We start from the raw sequence: 18359 nt of genomic DNA, 5'->3' as shown, positions 1-18359 counted from the left end.
ACATTTTATAAGACGTAAATGATAAACGTGACTAGCTATTAATGAAAACAAGTGAGTGTCAAGGAAATGTAACGAGATAGATAACCACTAACAAGATGAAATATGGAAACGAGTGAGGAACAAAGGAGGTATTGGAACGGGGATCGGGATCGAGTGACGGGAATGGAAAACGAGAATGGGGAATGAGATTGAGTAATGGGAGCGAGGAAAGAAAGCGAGATAAATGATCGAGAAAATGACAAAATTGATTTGATTTTAATGGTCTATTTTTTGTATTATTTTGAAGGATGGATGAGAAGCAGTTATTTATTCGACATAGTGGAAAATGGAATGACGATAAATAATGCTATAAGGAAGGTCCTTTGAAGGGCATCGTGGTGTCGAAGGCATTGAGATATGTTGAATTGAGGGATTGAGTTTATGAAATTGCAATAGTCAATTCTTCAGAGTTCGACATTATAATGAGGGTTCGGTATAAGTTGGACTCAGATGGTCCTACAGTATGTCTAATGGACGACGACAATGTTAAGTATTTGCTTCTTGAGGTAGATTGTAATAGACCTCAAATATTTGTCAGCGTTGAAAAGATATACAAAGACAGAAACACATATGATATTGAGACAGAACATGAACCTTTGTTTGAACCTGAAATATTTCCATATGTTGTATCTATGGAAGACGACAACATCAACACATGGAATTCTCGAACGACATATCAGTATGCTGGCATAACATGGGTTCATAATGATGCATTTGACGTAATTATGGAAAATGATCGTCATGACATTGGTGGAGAATTTGGGAATGACATTGGGATAAAAAATGTTGTTAATCAGTGTGGGGACAATGCGGCAAGTGAACCACATCGAACTCCAAGCCAGCCTGCTAATTTGGATACATAACAAGGTCCCCATGACTATATACTCGAAGAAATTTAGACAGAAGATGCCACAGTCTAACGTAGTTTTGCCTTGGATGTGTCTGCTCGATACATCACTCATGGACCAGGGTAAAACTAGGTTTCTTTTAAAAAAGCCTGCAATATTGACATAGGGATGTCAATGTGTGGGTCATTGGCGTAAAGACAAGCTGAAGATCGAACTGTGAGTCATACAATATTATCCGCCCAATGTTCACGTCTATCACCACTAGTAGTCAGTGTTCACGAAAATTATACATCGTGTATACAAAGTCGACATCCACCCATGTAGGTGATCCCTCAATTTTACCTGACATCATGTTCATCAACGACTCCTCACGTGCCTATACCTCAGTCGCTTAGATGACGTTGTCTACATGAGAATATGTTATAAAAATAGTATTCATGTACGAACACGTTGTGCAATAGTTAGATTATACGTGCGGTGTATGCAGATGATAAGATGGTGAATCATGTAAACATATCTCTGGTCGCGATGTGAACTTCTTGTACATAAACTATAGTATGGTATTGATTACCTGCAATCCCGACCGACATTTTTTTAGTACAATAATTTTGAAAAATTAGGTAACGGATATACGAAATAAATATTACTTACATCACAATCGACCCACTAATCATCTGTGATTAGTTCGTGAAACACTTGTTGAGCAGTGCAACTTGTCCGGAACAGGGGCCATCTCCCTAGTACATGCGGATCACAATCGTCAGTAGCCAACCAGTCTATAAACAACTTGAACACATCCTCTGGTATCAGCTGTGTCGGATCGTACAACACACAGTTTATTAGTTTATGTGGTTTGGTTGTTTTTCTCGGTAATTTGGATTTCTTGACATCCGCGGGAGGGGTATATGGCTTGGCTTCTTTTCTCTTTCTCTCCGTGCACCTGTGTCCTTCATTATTAGTTCATTTTATATCATCGTCTTCGTAGAAGCGATCGGACGTGCCTCTGCCTTAGGTCAATGATGACGATAGGAGTTGGCTCTATAGAAGTGGTGGTGGTATCCAGGTCGATGGTGATGGTGGCAATGGTGATGGTAATGTCTAGGTCAATGGTGGTATCGAGGTTGATGGCGGTGGTGGTGACCGGGTCGATGGTGATAATGGTGGTGTCAGGGTCGATGACAATGGTAGTGGTAGTGGTGTTAGTGTCGAGCTCAATGGTGGTATGGTAGTGGTGGTGGTGTCAAGATTGATGGTCATAGTGGTGGTGTTAGAGTCGATGGCGATGGTAGAGGTATTGGGGTGTATGCTCTAAAGCCTCATAATTTGATGTTAGTTGAATCAATGGTTGATTAATTTTATGTTACTTGTGCAATAATCCATTAACCTAAGATCCAAGGTTACCTGATGTAACTTAAACATGTATGTGGAAATATACAAGTGGATCATGTTTAAATGATAACCTAAATGGCTTGTAGTATATAGATAAGGTTAGGTGCTTTATCATCGTAACACTATTGATACAGCTCGCTTTGTAGTTGTTACAATTGTTGTAAAGGTACTACAAATGATCTGATCCTGATCATTTTTGTGGAGACATGTGAACGGGGGTATCTTATACAAAAGAGTTTGTATAAAGATTGAACCAAGAAATGTTAAGTATCTATTTATAACGTCGTTGCTAGAAGAGACTTACATTTCACCAGGATGACCATAGGTGACTTAACATTAATCTTGAGTGAGTTGTGAACTCCTGCCTATGAAGAAGATTTTTTGATTTATATAAATGAGAGTGGCCAGATTTGCCGACTCAATAAGCCTACCATTTTGGGGATTCGTCTGATTGGGGAGCTGGGAACAAAGCTATAAAAAAAGAATTCACTCTTTCCCTATAGTTAGGGTAATAAGATAAATTGTTCCCTTGAGGGCTAATTCTGGGGTTTGAATAATGAGACATCTCACCCTTTCCTGGCCCGAGAGAGTTTCGATCATAGTTGGACTATGACTAATTGTTTATTAGAGGGATCAGTGGTACTTAAGAAATTAGATGTAACTGCAGGGGTAAAACGATAATTTGACCTAGTTGTACTTACAATCAATTTGTGAAGGGTCAATGCACTGTTGATTAGTTATATCCAATGAACACGTAAATAAATCTATAGTGTGAAGAGTTCTGTTATCAGTCTTTAGTGGAATGACCGACAGTTAATGAATGTTAATTAATTTGATTAAAAGAGTTTAACCAATTAATTTCGTATCATTGAAGCTTCAATCTATAGGTTCATAAGGTCCCCTTTTTTGCTTAATGAGGACTAATAGGAATCAAATTAATTTTAGTGTGATTTGAATTGTTCAAATTAATTAAAAGAAATTAATTGTATAAGATACAGTTAAATAATGTATATTGATACATTATATAATATAATGTATGTTAATACATTTTTATGAGAGAAATAAACATTTGAATATGATTCAAATATTAATTATATGAATATGATTCATATAAAAACTATATGTTAAAATTTAGTGTGAATATAATTTATATTAAATTTATATAGTTTGATGAGAAGGGTTGTTATTTGAATGTGATTCAAATATTAAATTACATGAATGTGATTTATATAAAATCTATAGATTATATTCTATGTGATATAATATAAACTATAGATTATATGTTATATATGATATAACATATAGTTTAATATTTATATATATTAAGTTAGTTAATATATATATATATATATATATAAACACATATTATATATATATTATTAAAATTCAAATTCTGAATTTGAATTTTGAATTAAAAGAAAAGGAGAGAGTTACTCCTTTAACCCTCACATCTCTAAGTTTTTATGTAAAGAATAGAGAGAGAAGAGAGATTCTCTCATCATCATCTCCTTCCTCCATCTCCTTCTTTCTGTTTTTTCTGCAGAAATTTTTCTCAGAAAAATATCTCATACTCTTCCCTCATTCCAAATTTAAGTGCAAGCCCACACCTCTGCACGGTTCTCATACCTGAGAATAATGGGGAAGACCCTTTGGTGGTGTCCGTTCCTTTGTTCATGGACGCCGAGTTCGTGAGTTCGAGAGAAGACGATACGTTACGGAGAGGAACGTGAAGAATAGATCTTCAACGGGTATGTGATCTCCTAACCCTTCTTCTTCTTCTTGTACAGTAGAAAACATAGTTTTGTTTATCTTGTGTTTCCGTCCTCTAATTATTGTAAAATTAAAATCGGGACACGATTTCTTCCACTACATGAAATTTCAATATCTTCAATTAAAATCAGAGCATGGTTGTTTGGGTCTCAATATTTTATTTTAAACTTTAATTCAAAGTTTTGGTGGGTGCATATTGCATTTTGAATGTATGGGCTTTGCATATTGGATGGTTTCAAAATTGGCCTAGAATTTACAGCTTTAAAGGTGTTTAAAATTGTAATTGCCCAGTGTTTTGGGCGTTTAATTTCATATAATCGAGTCTGTAATTGTCCATGTCATTTGTGATGGAGTTTCGGCTTCAATCAGTGAAATTTTGGAGCAAGAAGGGAGCAAATTAGATGAACGGGCAAAATAGAGCAGGCTTTCTGCCTTATAGCGTCGCAATGCTCTACGAGGTTGTTAAATCTACACCGATGATTTGGACAATTCGGTGTAAGAAGTGGGAGGAAGGTTGCAAGTGGAGACTTCGTGCAATAAAGAAAAAATCGCATGGTTTGTTTTAATTTAATTTAATTTTTATATCACTGATCTAGTTAATTTAAATTCTAAATTATCAATTTAAAAATTTAGGTAGAGAGACAAATTTTGTGTGACTAGGACAGCCACACATCTAGTCAACCAGTATAGATACATGTTTGATCTACTTCAACCTGAACAGGTACATTACACTAAACCTAATTGATTATTTTATTCACATTTTTATTGTATTTTGTCTTTAATATTCTCTAATATAATATTTTATGTTTCAGGTTATTTGAGAGCCGTACAAAATTATTATGCATACTTTGTATAATTTTTATATGAATGGTCAAAACATATGGCGGACGATGAGTCCTCTCATATGTTTTCACATTGGTGAGTAGCATCTTCCTAACAGGGTGATGAGACAATTCGGTTTTCAGCAGGATATTCCATCGTCTTGTAATACTGAACCCGTACTGCATGATATTGACCTAAGAACTGGAGATTGGTCCGAAAAAGTTGCACATTTGGTAGTGCGATGGCACTATCGTGCAAGGTTTATTGCAGTGGGTGGTTTCTCTTGAACAATTTGACACAGATATCTCTCTAGAATATATTCATTGATATAATAATATCACACGGCGCTATGTCACTCGTCCGGGAGCAGCTATGGGTCATCTGATAAATGAATGAATATTATCTAATTATTTTTAATTTAAATTTATTTTAAATATTGTCTAATTATTTTATAATTCACAGAGAGCGAACAACAGTAAACTCTGTGAGGTTGCGAATGATCCGAACCAGGTTCTTGTTATATGTAGTGACAACCAAAGATATATGGAGGAAATTCATTATATGTACGATATACCTATTGTTCCTCCAGCAGCTCCTAGACGTAGAGGACCTGTTCGGGAAGAGGATGAGTTTGATGAGGTTACACATAATGTAGAAGAGTTTCCCCCTATGATGCAGACACAGAGTCAAACTGATTATGTTAGTCCGATGATGATGATGCCAGCATTTGGTTCAGGACATTATGACTCAGAGGCTGGTCCTTCGTCTTCATACGTGCATGGACATGGTTGGGGTCATTGAGAGCATAATGAATAATTATATTATGAAGCGCCTGCAGAGGTACCAGAGCAACATTAAGAAGAACCCGAGCAACCTCAAGTTCGAAGTCGACGACGACAACCAGCTCGAAATCGACGACGTCTACCTTGTGGGACACATTGATTTTTGTAATTATTTTTATATAAATGAGATATTTAATTTACATTTTTTTATTTTTATGAGAGATTATTTTTTTAAATTTATTCTTTTTAGAGTTTAAATAAAATAATAAAATATTTTTAGAAATTATTTTTATAAAATAAAAAATTAAAAAAAAAAGAAAAAGAAAAAGAAAAGGGAAGAAAGGAAGAAAGAAAGAAGAAGGTGTAATGTGTAATAATTAAAAAAGAAAAAAAAAATTGTACGGTATTCTCGCTCTCTATCAAAATCTCGCTATTTCGCTCTCGCTCTCGAATTTGATTGGGAAGTTCAGTGGCAAAAAGAAGGAGATTTATTAGCTCGTTATTTAGTAATCCATAAAAATTATTCAACAAGCTTTGGAATGAATTCTAGGGGGACCTTATGAAAATTTAAAAATACGATATTTTGATAGAGGAAGGTCTCGATAATTAAACAGACTTAAAAATAATATTAGGAAAGGCAAGGTCGAGGGTTCAAAGTTCGACGTATAAATGAAAGGAAGGTCGAGGTTCAAAATAAATTTTTAACCCTCAACTTATTTTTAAAAAAAACAACAACAATATTTTTAGAAATAGTTTGAAAACAACAATATTTTTCTAAATAGTTTCTAAAATGACAATATCCTTTTAATTTTCTCTCCAAACAACTCTTAGTGTCATTTATAATTTTTCTAGACATTTTATACTTTTTTGAAAAAAATTATTTCAAAACCAGAAATAGTTAGATGTCATACCTACATTTTTTATTTCAAGGTATGTTATCTTTTTCAAAATTTTCTTTTATTTCTTATGTGAATTGTGTTTTTTCTAAATTTTGTATGGAATGTAGATTTCGATCGAATATTTTTGTTTTTTTATAAAATAATAGTCTTTTTTTTTTTAAGGAACTTAAATAGTAGCTATAAATATATTAGAAATATGTTTTTTATTTCTAACCAAAGCGATTAGCTTAGTTTTTTTTAATGCAAATATTATTTAGTTTGTTGGTTCTTTAGTATCAAAGATTTAAATTAGAAGATCAAAAATTTCATTTGAAAACTTTAAAAAAAAAATTTGAAAAAACGTTATAATTCAAATTTGTTTTGATTAAGATTTTTTAAAACAAAAAAAAAATATATAAATGATTATCAAGTATGAGAAATTTATTTCGACTTATATATATATATTTTATTTTCAACATTATGAAATACGTGTAATACACGTAATTCTAACTAGTTATTTTAATTGCATTTACTTGTATTCATGCTCTAATTTAAATCCAACAATAGTTGTTTTATGTTTTTAACTATTTATATGATTTTGATGATATATCTAAATTGATTTAGTTGTATAACTCAGAATATCAAATTTAGATAGCAAAAGATGATGTTTTTGATACACCAACTATTAAATATATCATTTAAAATTATGTATTTAAAGTATACCATTGTCATTTCAATTATATATTAATACTAATTCAAAATGCATTTAGAAATATATCACTAATACGTATTATCAGTTAAAAAATAATTATTTGGAACAAATTATAAAGATTCAAATTAAGTCCATAAATGTACAAAATCTTACTATCAATTTGTATGACTAATTTACTCACTCATATACATATGATATACTGGTGACAATAAACTAGAACAATAAACATTTTTAATTTTTTTTAAAAAAAGTATAAGTAGGTTTATAATTTTAATAACAACTTTTCCATTACGTAATATAATTTAACTTTTATAATGCTTGTACTATCAAGTTCACGTATTTAGGCCATGTTTATCAAATCGTAATAAACATTGGTATAATCCGAATGAGATTTCTGTGATGAATGAATCGTAATAGACCTGAATCACAAATGGATTGTTTTTTTATCGCGCTTACTTAAAATTATGAATCGGTCGCATTTTGTGTTTACATTTATAACTAAAAATCAGTATGTGGTAGGTCCCACGTAATTTTCAATTACGATCAAATAGAACACTTTCATTTTTCAATTAGATTACATGTTTTGATTACAAATTTCAAGATGGGCTTCAAAAGCATGTATATAACCACAAATGTAATCACAATACCATTGGTAGATTACCTTTTCACGGGTTTAAAGGTGTCCATAATTTAATGCATTAAAAAAAATCTATTCTTGCAAATAATAATTAACAATAATAGTATTGAAATTAAAGTAGCATGGAGAATTCATGATTGTATTAATTAACAAAAATGGAAAATCAAATGGCCAATGAAAAGCCGTAGACAAAACAAAAGCATCATTTTGTTTGATTATTTCCATTAGAATCCTCTCCCCCATATGTTGGAAAGATTAATATTTAGAGCTTGGGAAATGATTTTTTTTTATCCTTTTCTTTTTCTTTTTATTGAAATTAATTTACCCCACCGTTTAAAAAAAAAAAAAAAAAAATCAGCACCTGTTCTCCAGTGTGAGTCCGCCATTGTTGGCCCTCCGTCCTTCTTCAACCAGCGCCGCCCTGGCCGATCCGATTCCCGTCGGAAATAAACAAGCGTCAAAGGCGGAGCAATCGATCCAATCCTTCAGAAGCTCCTCTTGTCCCCATATCTCCGGTATCCAGACCCGGCCAGCCATCTCCCGCCGATGCCTCTTCAGCCTCTCCCGTCCACCTTCCTCCTCCTCCTTCTTCGGCGCCGTCACCGCCGTCGCCGCAACCTCCATTGCCGCTCCGTCTTCCTCCTGCACATCCGATTCCAAGCGTTTCTCCCCGTCGCGACCTCCGCTAGAACACGAAACCAGTGAGTGAAGTTCCTGTTCGATTCCGTTTTTCTGAGCGGGCGGAGCTTTCACAGCCTCAAATGGCGGTGGAGGAAGTGGATATTGATGAAGACAAGAACCAGCGCCATGAAAATCCATCTTCCGCGAACTCGGTTGAACTTCTCTCCTCATGTAAAGAAAACCCTAGAATGCTTCGGCTCCGTCCGCCATGGAAGAGGAAGAAGACGGACTAGGATTGAACAGTAACTGATGAAGCAAGAAAGAAAGAGAAAGAATGAAGAAGAAAGGGTCCAAGTGGAGAAATTGGAGAGGTTGGATCTGTAGTTGGAAAGATTTGTGGTTTTGGTTTTGATTGGGAAATGGGAATTTGTGGGAAAATGAAATATTGGGAAAATTTTCTCAAATTAAAATAAGAAAAAAAAAAAGAAAAAAAGGAGAGGTTAAAGGAGGGATGAGATTGGAATTTGGAGGATTGTGAGGCTGATGTTGATTTGGTGAGTGTTGGCCAATGAAATTGTTGATATAGGTATGAGAAAGTGAGAAGGAGGCTATGTGTTCAAATCATACATTCATTATAGGAATTTGTTTGTTGGGGAAACTTGATTGAGAGAGATATTTTCCAAAGGTTTTTGAGGTGGAGAAATGTTGCTTATCATTGTCATTTCTCAAACTATTATTTTTTTGTTTTTTTTTCCCCTCGATGTAAATAAGGGTAGGTTCGAAACATATCGATGCAACTAACATAGGGTAGCGAGTTAATAACCGATTTTCTTAGACACTAAAATATCGAGCTTGTAATTATTTCTGGAAGTTATTAAGGACACCAACTTCAAGTGGGTGAAGTGGGTTATTATAGCTCACTCTATGGTTGAGACTTCAATTGGAATAATTGGTGTTTCCAACTATTATAACCTACAATTAACTATAATATTATTATTATTATTATTTTAACATATTTACTATTTCCTACTCATCTTCTTTTTTCTTATTTGTTTTCGTGTTTACTATCTTCCAGACTCAAATATTCTCCACTCTAAATACAAACTGTTATAGCCACCAACTCAATACCTCAAATGACCACAAAGTGATTGAACACGGTGATAATTTGAGCATTTGGATAAATATTAGTGAAATATAAAAATGGATTTGAGAAGTGAGCTTAACATCTTAGTTCTTGTTTTAGAAGAAGTTTCAAATAGTTAAAATCTCTAAAACATATTTTTAATAATTTAAAATCAATTAGACTTAATTCTTAAATTAAAGGTTTAGAAAACTTGAACTAGGCTAAGAAAGTAGAAAGAGAGTAAATTTAGGACATTGTCTAACAAACATTAGGTGGACATAAACTTATTAAACAATAAAGTATATGCATTTTAAGTCAAACTCTCACTCCAAAACATGGTTTAACCAAAATGTTCTGACCTATTAGTATGTCGATTAGGTCGATTATTTAATATGTTTGTCACTTTCTAAATCATTGGATTTTCAATGAAGTTGTAATTTTTAATTTATGTTATTTTATATTTATCAATGTAAATCACATTGTACCAAGCTCTTCGAGCAAGAAAAGGAGAAGGATTGTTTTTTTAATAGAACAAGGTAGACATTTGAATCTTTAATTTTACCAAAAGTAGTATATATTAATTACGGTTAAATTATATTTGAAAAAAAAAAAAAGATTATTCGGTTAAAAAAAATGAAAATATTATGGTAAATTGATGCTCATCCTCAAAAAAAGGACCATGTGTCCTTAAACATAGTACCCATGTGTCATAAATTTATACATGATTAGCGTTTTAATAGCTACATCCTAGTTGTCACAAGTTCTATAAATAGTGAGCTTTTGTGGTCTTTGTAAAAAGGTGAAAAGATTGGTGAGAAATCCAAAAGTTTGGGAAAATTTTCTATTTTCATATATTTACATAATTTTTTATATTTTTTATTTTATTTATTTTTATTTATCATTATTTTATTTATTTATTATATTTTCTATATATCTATGTTTCCGTTGTGCTCCATTGTGCTCCTCAATTTTATAACCCGTTATCAGCATGAGCTCCTATTGTTTTTCCCGCTAAAGGCAGGTCATAAAGATATGTCGCTTTTCTTTTCCCTCTTCGTTATAATTAATTAATTTAATGTTATTTTTCATATTTAATATCTATTAAATTTTTTAATATAAATAAAATATTTTGTGATAATGCTGCCATGAAAAAATAACAATTAAACCACCACTTACTTGCTCAAATAATTAAGTTAAGAACACAATTTTCTAATTATACAATTATGACCATTCGTCTTGATAATGCAAATGATTTTACATCCCAAGCTTTTTATGATTATTCTATGTCAATTGGGATAAGTGTTGAACATCCCGTAACTCATGTTCATACAGAAAATGGTTTAGTAGAATCATTCAGAAAACGTTTGCAGTTAATTGCTAGACAATTTCTTATGAGAGCTAAGCTTCCTATATCTATATGGGGACATGTTATTTTGCTTGTAAGGTCACTTGTACGCATTAGGCCAGTATCTTATCATAAGTATTCACCATTATAATTAGCTTATGGCCATGAGTTAAGTATTTCACATCTGAGAATTTTTTGATGTGCAATATATGTTTCAATTGCTCCAACACAACGTGCTAAGATGGGTCCTCAAAGGAGGTTAGGAATATACATTGGATATGATTCTCCATCAATTATTAAATATCTTAAACCCCTTGCGGGTGATGTATTTACTGCATGATTTGTTGATTGTTATTTTAATGAGATAAATTCTCCAACATTAGGGGGAGAAATTAAATTTTGGAAAAAAATTACATAGAATACATCGTTATTGTCATTAAATTCCCGTATAGATCAATGTGAACTTGAAGTTCAGAAGATAATTCATTTGCAAAATATAGCAAATCAATTACCAGATATATTTATAAATGCAAAGAAAATAACTAAGTCACATATACCAGCTGCAAATGTTCAATCAAAGATTGATATCCCAACACAACAAGTTGTTACTAATGAGTCTGGAACACACCAAAAGCGTGGTAGACTGGTGGGTTCCTAAGATAAAAATCGTCAAAAACGAAAAATAATTAATAGTAAAAAAGACTTGATTGAGGATGTAAATATCCATGAAGAAATCCTTGACATGACTGGTAAGGAATGTGAAATTTCTAAAGATAATAATGGGATTTCAACAAACTATGCCATGACAGGAAAAAGATGGAACCGAACTATGTAGTTATTGACAACATTTTTGCATAGAATGTTGCTTTTGATATTATATTTGAAAATGAGGTCCCTGAACTAAAATCTGTTGAAGAATGTCGACATAGAAAAGATTGATTTCAGTGTAAAGAAATCGAGGCAGAATTAAACTCACTTTCAAAACGTCGAGTTTTTTTTACTAGTAGTTCAAACACTAGAAGATTTAAAACTTGTGGGATACAGATGGATATTTGTGTGAAAAATAAATGAAAATAATGAGGTCACAAGATATAAAGCAAGACTAGTTGCACAAGGTTTTTCGCAAAGACCTGGTATTGATTATGAGGAGACGTATTCTCCGGTGGTAGATGCAATAACACTAAGATATTTAATTGGTCTAATTATGTATAGAAAATTGAAATTGCATCTTATGGATGTAGTCACAACATATTTATATGGGTCTTTTGATAATGATATTTATATGAGAATCCTAGAAGGATTTAATATACCTGAAACATATAGATCAAATTCCCAGAAATTGTATTCAATAAAGTTATAGAGATCATGATGAAACAATCCGGACGAATGTAGTATAATTGCCTGTGTGGATATTTTTTAAAATAAGGATATCAAAATAATCCAATATGTTCGTATGTTTTTATAAAGAAATCACAGCCAAGATTTGCTATTATAATTGTATATGTTGATGACTTAAATATAACTGGAACTCCTGAAGAGTTTTCAAATGAAATAGAATATCTTAAGAAAGAATTTGAGATGAAAGATCTTGAAAAAACAAAAATTTTCATCGGCTTACAAATTAAGCATTTAGTAGATGGGATATTTGTTCATCAGTCAACTTATATAGGAAAAGTTTTGAAAATGTTCTATATATACTACAAGAATTTTGGGCTTTAATGTCGATTGGGAAAAATGAAATCGGATGTATAATGTCGATTTAAAAAAAAAAAGATCTTTAATGTCGATTTTAAACCGACATTAAAGATAGGCTACAAAGTCGGTTTAAAACCGACATTAAATGTCCCCATTTATTTTTTTGACTTTAGTTAAAAATATCTCTCTTTCATTTCACACTACCTTTCTTCTCTCTACTTTCTCACTTCTCTCTTACAAACCCTCTCTTCCCCTTCACCGTTCCCGTCGTTATCGTCGCCGACGTTGTTTCAGTCGTTGTCATCGTTGACGTTCTCTGTCATACCTTGTTCGCGTGTCGTCCAGTCATTGTCGTTGTTGGGCGTTCTCCGTCATACCTCGTCATACCTTGTTTAGCTCACTGTGGAGTTCAACTCACCGTCCAGGTCGTCGTCCGGTTGTCAGATCGTCCAATCATCAGATCTGGTAGGCCAGCTCTGTTGTGGGCTTCAAGGTCGTCCAGCTCGTTCCGATAGTGGAGGTGGGTCGCCGTTGTTGGTTTTATGGATTTAGTCATGGGCTTTTTCGATCCGATCGTCTATTTGCCTGATCTACTCGTGGGTCATCCAATCCGACCTGATCTACTCATCTATTTGTCAGATTTTTCAGTCTCAACTTTGTTCGCAAGGTCCGCTATGGAAGGAAGGTAATCTTTTTTTTATCTTTGGAACTCCCTTTTTTTCTGTTAGGAACCTCAGTATTCTATATACTATGTTATATCATTTATTCATTTTCACTCAGAAATAGACTCTTTGATTGCTTACGACTAGGTTGGATCGGATGTCAACCTGTGGAGGCACCATTTGTTACTATTGGACAAATTTCTCCTTTTGTTTTCTTCTTGTTCTTTGCCATAACGCCCATTCCGGGACGAGTTAGAAAAGGCCACACCGCTGGAGCATCCACTATATATCAAAAAGGAAGAGAGGGGATGTTTGGCTCATAATTGATTAAACTTCACTCATTTAGTCCCTTTTTCTTCGCTTCTTTCTTTATGTATTAAAAATTCATTCTAGCATTGCCCACATATAATGTACTTATTTACCACTTAAATCCAAAAATATCTTATATCATTGTTGCATTTATTTGAGAATGACCCCACTTATTAAAGGTTGCCATTCATAATCGTTTTGTTTATTAAAAAACCAAGCTCTTTTTATCAATAATTTTCTTAGAAATTGGACTGGAAAGAAGTTGAAAATAGAATAGAATCATGGCCAAATTTTGAGAATCTTACCATCTAAAAGCATGTAGCAGTGACAGTGACATCATAACAAAAAAACAATGAGTTAAAAATTTTCAAAATTAACCCATTAGGTAAGTTTTTTTTCACCATTTTCTACAATTAAATAGAAGTAAAGAAACAGCAAGAAAGAGAGACATTAGTGGGTGAAAAGTGGAAAGTTGGCAACAAGAACTAAACATAAGAAAGAAACAAATGAAATAGCATCAACCCTATAAATTTAGCCAAATTGATCTCCATGGTGAAATTATAATTATTTCCAACAATTCATACCAACAATGTTTAGTGTTCTCATAATCTGTTTCCTCACTCTATAAGGTTTCATCAAATACATCCAAAGAACACCTTTAAAATGCAAAATCAATTGAGACTTCAAGATATTGGGTGGAGTTGCAATGAAGAATTTGAAATCTTAATTCCTTTGCTAAAGATAATGGCCCACTAGATGGTTTTTTCTGTTTTGTTGATGGATTTCAATTTTCAACTACAGGTTGAGGAACTTAAGTTTGTGTATGAAGCAAAAACCATACAAAGAATGGAAGTTTTTAGTTATAAGCAGGTTGAAATGGAAGTAGTGTCTACCCTTGTTTGTTGGATTGATTATTTTGTTGGTTGCTTTGAAGTGTTATTTCTTGGTTTTTATCAATCACCCTGAAGATACTTGAATTATCAATCACCTTCAAGATATTTGAATGTTGAATATGTCAGGAAGAAGATAGTATTAAGAGTTTGGATATTTCTTGTGCTTGCAGTGGCAGCTTGAAGGTACCATTTACTAACTTCTATTTTGTGCTGAAGCAGGATTATTGGGTCGAAGTCGCTGAAGTAGGATAATTTATTGTCTTTGTTGCAGTTTTTTTAGCTTTATTTGAGACCTCAAGATCTTGGGTGGAGTTGCAATGAAGAACTTGAAGCCTTAATTCCTTTGCTAAATATAATGGCCCACTAGATCATTGTTACTTGTTGTCTTTCAGGTAATTTTCCTTTTCTAATCTTGAATTATCTATACTGAGTGTTTTCTCTCTCTGTGTGTTTTAGTTTTGTTATATGGTTTCTTTTTTCATCTATGAAGTTTAGATTTGGCAACCTTCTTTTTTTATTTTGGGACGTAAATGGGATATGGATGATAATGCAAATACAATATTAAGAAATGAAAGTGCTTGGCTATTGATCATTCCCACCTTGGGGTAGACAAGGTTTAAAAAAAAAATCTTTAATTTCCATCTTTTTTTTTTTTTTTTCCTGACGCCCCATGTTTATATTTTTCATGACTGGATTGGATCCTGAAAAGTATAGCAAATGATTTTTGATGAATTTGAAAGGCTATCTATGGCTACAAAAGTTAGTAGTTCTCTAATATGATTATTGCTTCTTATATGGTTATTGACGGTGATCAGGTATTCCCCAAAACATTTTCTACGCTCCCTTTGATAACCATTTTGGACTTCTTGTTATCCACTTGTTTCATGTATGAAAGATGTAATTATTTGATAAAAACAAGCACAATCTTCAAAAAGGATATAGTCGATATTTTCTTGTATTACTTTTGTAGGTCATGTGAACATATAAGTTGTTAATGTTAACTAAAGAGGAGATCAATTTTTGTTTCGAAGCTATGAAAGAATTTTAAAGAACATTTTTGTAATTGGTATAGTCGATATATATTGAAAAAATTTAGTATTCTTCTCTTTGTATTACTTTCTTAATTTATCTTTATAGGTTACAAATATGATTAGACTTAGAAAAAGGTAGAGACAAGTTGACATGTAATACACGTTTGGATGTTAGTATGATTCTGACTTTAAGCTTTCTAAACAAGGGTAATTAGCCAATATCATATTATTTTATCGTAAGAATTTTTCTTTGTAGCTTTCAGAGAGCAAGATACAAGAGGTGAGGTAAAAAAAAAAAAAGACATTTGAAAGCGCGTGCTCAATCTGCAAAGTTTGTGCTTTAATTGTAGATTGTTGGAAAACTTATGAATTGTCCCTTTGTTGGAAAACTTGGAAATTATGTCCCTCATTTTTTGTAGGACTTGGATGACAATTTTCTAGTTGGATATGTTATGTGTTTTTTTTTTTTTTTTTCAAACTGCCTTTATGATAAAATATTTACACCAGTAAATCTATCTTCACTTTATTTTATATGACATGTGAATCCATGACGTCTAACTTCACTATACAGTTTACTGTGATATGAGCTCTTTATTCGATTGGGTCACCAACCAACCTACATCCTTTACTTGATCTTTAGTTTCTTTACATGAACCTTTTAGTCTACTTCCTTTATTTTACTGCTTGTCTGTTAAGCTTAAAAACAGAAAATATACTTTTAAAGATCTTTTAAGAGTGGGCAAGTTTCTTGATTCTTTCTCTTTTGTTCTTGTTTTTGCAGGATGTACCTATATGACCCTCCAAATTACACAACCAACTCTCTAAATCTTTGGACTTTAGAACTTTACATATACATCAAAGTTAGTTAAACAATTTGTCACTTTCTTTGTCTTAAATTAGTTAATTTTTGTGTTTGGCATATTTTGAATTTTTATTATGTGATTAGAGCTTCTGTCTGGTTGTCTATAATAAGAACATGATATCTCAATCTTCTTTGCAAATTCCCATGAAGACTCGAAATCAAAGATTTGAGAATTTATGTATATACTTATGTGTGCAGATATGTAATTATTTAAATGTTGGTTGTTTAAATGATATCTCGATCTTCTGTGTGGTTGTTTAAATGTTGTCTTTCCATAACTCCCTAGCTTGAATTTCATAAATTCTTTTGTGGGTAGTTGAATTCTTATTATATGTTGTTTGCTCATTTTTCTCTGCTTGCAGGAAGTCATGCTTTCGATTTGGATCAAATCTGTGGTGGATGGTGGAGAGAACATAACTTCAAGACTCGAAGTCATGCGTTCGATTTCGAGGGGGGAGGACTTTTAGTTTGTATTTTATAGTTTAAAAGTAAGTTCTCGCTCTTTGTTGATATACCAATAAAAGTTGTTTGAATCTAACAAAATTTTAATTTTGCTATGTAACCCTTATAAGTTTTGGTGATTTGTTGATTACCTTGGTTTTAGAGTTAAATTATCATCCAATTTATCTTTTGTGACTTATTATTATGGGTTTGTGAAAGCAATTAAGAATTTATTTTGTACACGTACTGGTCGATTACCTTGGTTTTAGGGACATGTTGTTTTTAGCTTTTTGACCGACATTAAAAATGGATTGGGCAATGGCATTTAAAAAAAACTGACAATAATTGAAAAAAACGGACAATAATTCTGGGCGTTAATATTGGTTTAAAACTGACATTAAAAGGCTTTAATGTCGGTTGACAACTTGACATTGAAGATCATGTTATAAAAGGTCTTTAATGTCGATTTTAAACTGACATTGAAGATGGTGTATGATGTCGGTTTAAAATCGACATTAAAGACAACCAACATTAAAGATCTTTTATAACACGATCTTCAATATCAGTTGTCAACCGACATTAAAGCCTTTTAATGTCAATTTTAAATCGGCATTAAAACCCAGAATTCTTGTAGTGATAGACAAAGCACATCCATTAAATATTCCAATGGAAGTCCATTCATTGGATATAAAGAAAGATATATTTCAACCCCGAGATGATATGAAGAACTTTTTGGTCATGAAGTACCATATCTTAGTGCAATTGGTGCAGTTATATATCTTATTAATAATACAATATCAGATATTGCATTTTCAATAAATTTATTAGCAAGATATAGTTTTTCTCCAACAAAAAGACATTGGAACAAAATTAAGCATATATTTCGTTTTCTCCAAGGAACGATCGGTATGTGCTTGTTTTATTCAAATAAATCAAATTTTGATCTAGTTGGTTATGCAAATTCTGGATATTCATCTGATCTACACAAAGCTAGATCTTAAACAGGTTATCTGTTCACATGTAGAGGAACTGTTATATTATGGGGATCGGTGAAACAAACCATAACAACCATTCTTCAAATCATGCTGAAATTCTTGCAATTCACAAGGCTAATCGAGAATGTGTATGACTAATATCAATGACTCAGCACATTCGTGAAATATGTGATTTGTCTTCTAGTAAAAATCTTCCAATGATATTATATGAAGACAACACAACATGTATATCCCAAATCAAATGGGGATATATTAAAGGAGATATAACAAAACATATTTCACCAAAACTTTTCTACACTCGTGATCTTGAAGAAAATGACGACATCACTATACAACAAATTTGTTCAAAAGATAACCTGACAAACTTATTTACAAAGACATTACCTACAGTAACTTTTGAAAAATTGGTCCACAACATTGGAATGCGGCGGCCCAAAGATCTTAAGTGATGTTTTCATGAGGGGAGCAAATATATTCTTTTAGGAGTATAAATTATATGAAATAT

General features: G+C 32.5%; 1 protein-coding gene and 1 long non-coding RNA gene across 2 annotated transcripts; one reads left to right on the top strand and one right to left on the bottom strand.

The window, feature by feature from the left end:
* Nucleotides 1-7955: 7955 nt before the first annotated feature.
* On the bottom strand, nt 7956-8955 carry LOC120090076 (protein BIC1). Its single transcript, XM_039047568.1, has one exon. The coding sequence runs from the start codon at nt 8727-8729 to the stop codon at nt 8232-8234; it is 498 nt and encodes a 165-aa protein (XP_038903496.1). The 5' UTR covers nt 8730-8955; the 3' UTR covers nt 7956-8231.
* A 5264-nt stretch (nt 8956-14219) lies between these two features.
* On the top strand, nt 14220-16977 carry LOC120089743. Its single transcript, XR_005485316.1, has 4 exons — nt 14220-14708; nt 14797-14917; nt 16338-16416; nt 16781-16977. It is a non-coding gene; the product is annotated as an uncharacterized LOC120089743 (long non-coding RNA).
* The last annotated feature ends 1382 nt before the right edge of the window (nt 16978-18359 follow it).

This window comes from Benincasa hispida, chromosome 11 (assembly GCF_009727055.1).
Source record: "Benincasa hispida cultivar B227 chromosome 11, ASM972705v1, whole genome shotgun sequence".
In the NCBI taxonomy this organism is placed as follows: domain Eukaryota; kingdom Viridiplantae; phylum Streptophyta; class Magnoliopsida; order Cucurbitales; family Cucurbitaceae; genus Benincasa; species Benincasa hispida.
This window is presented reverse-complemented; position numbering and strand designations above follow the sequence as displayed.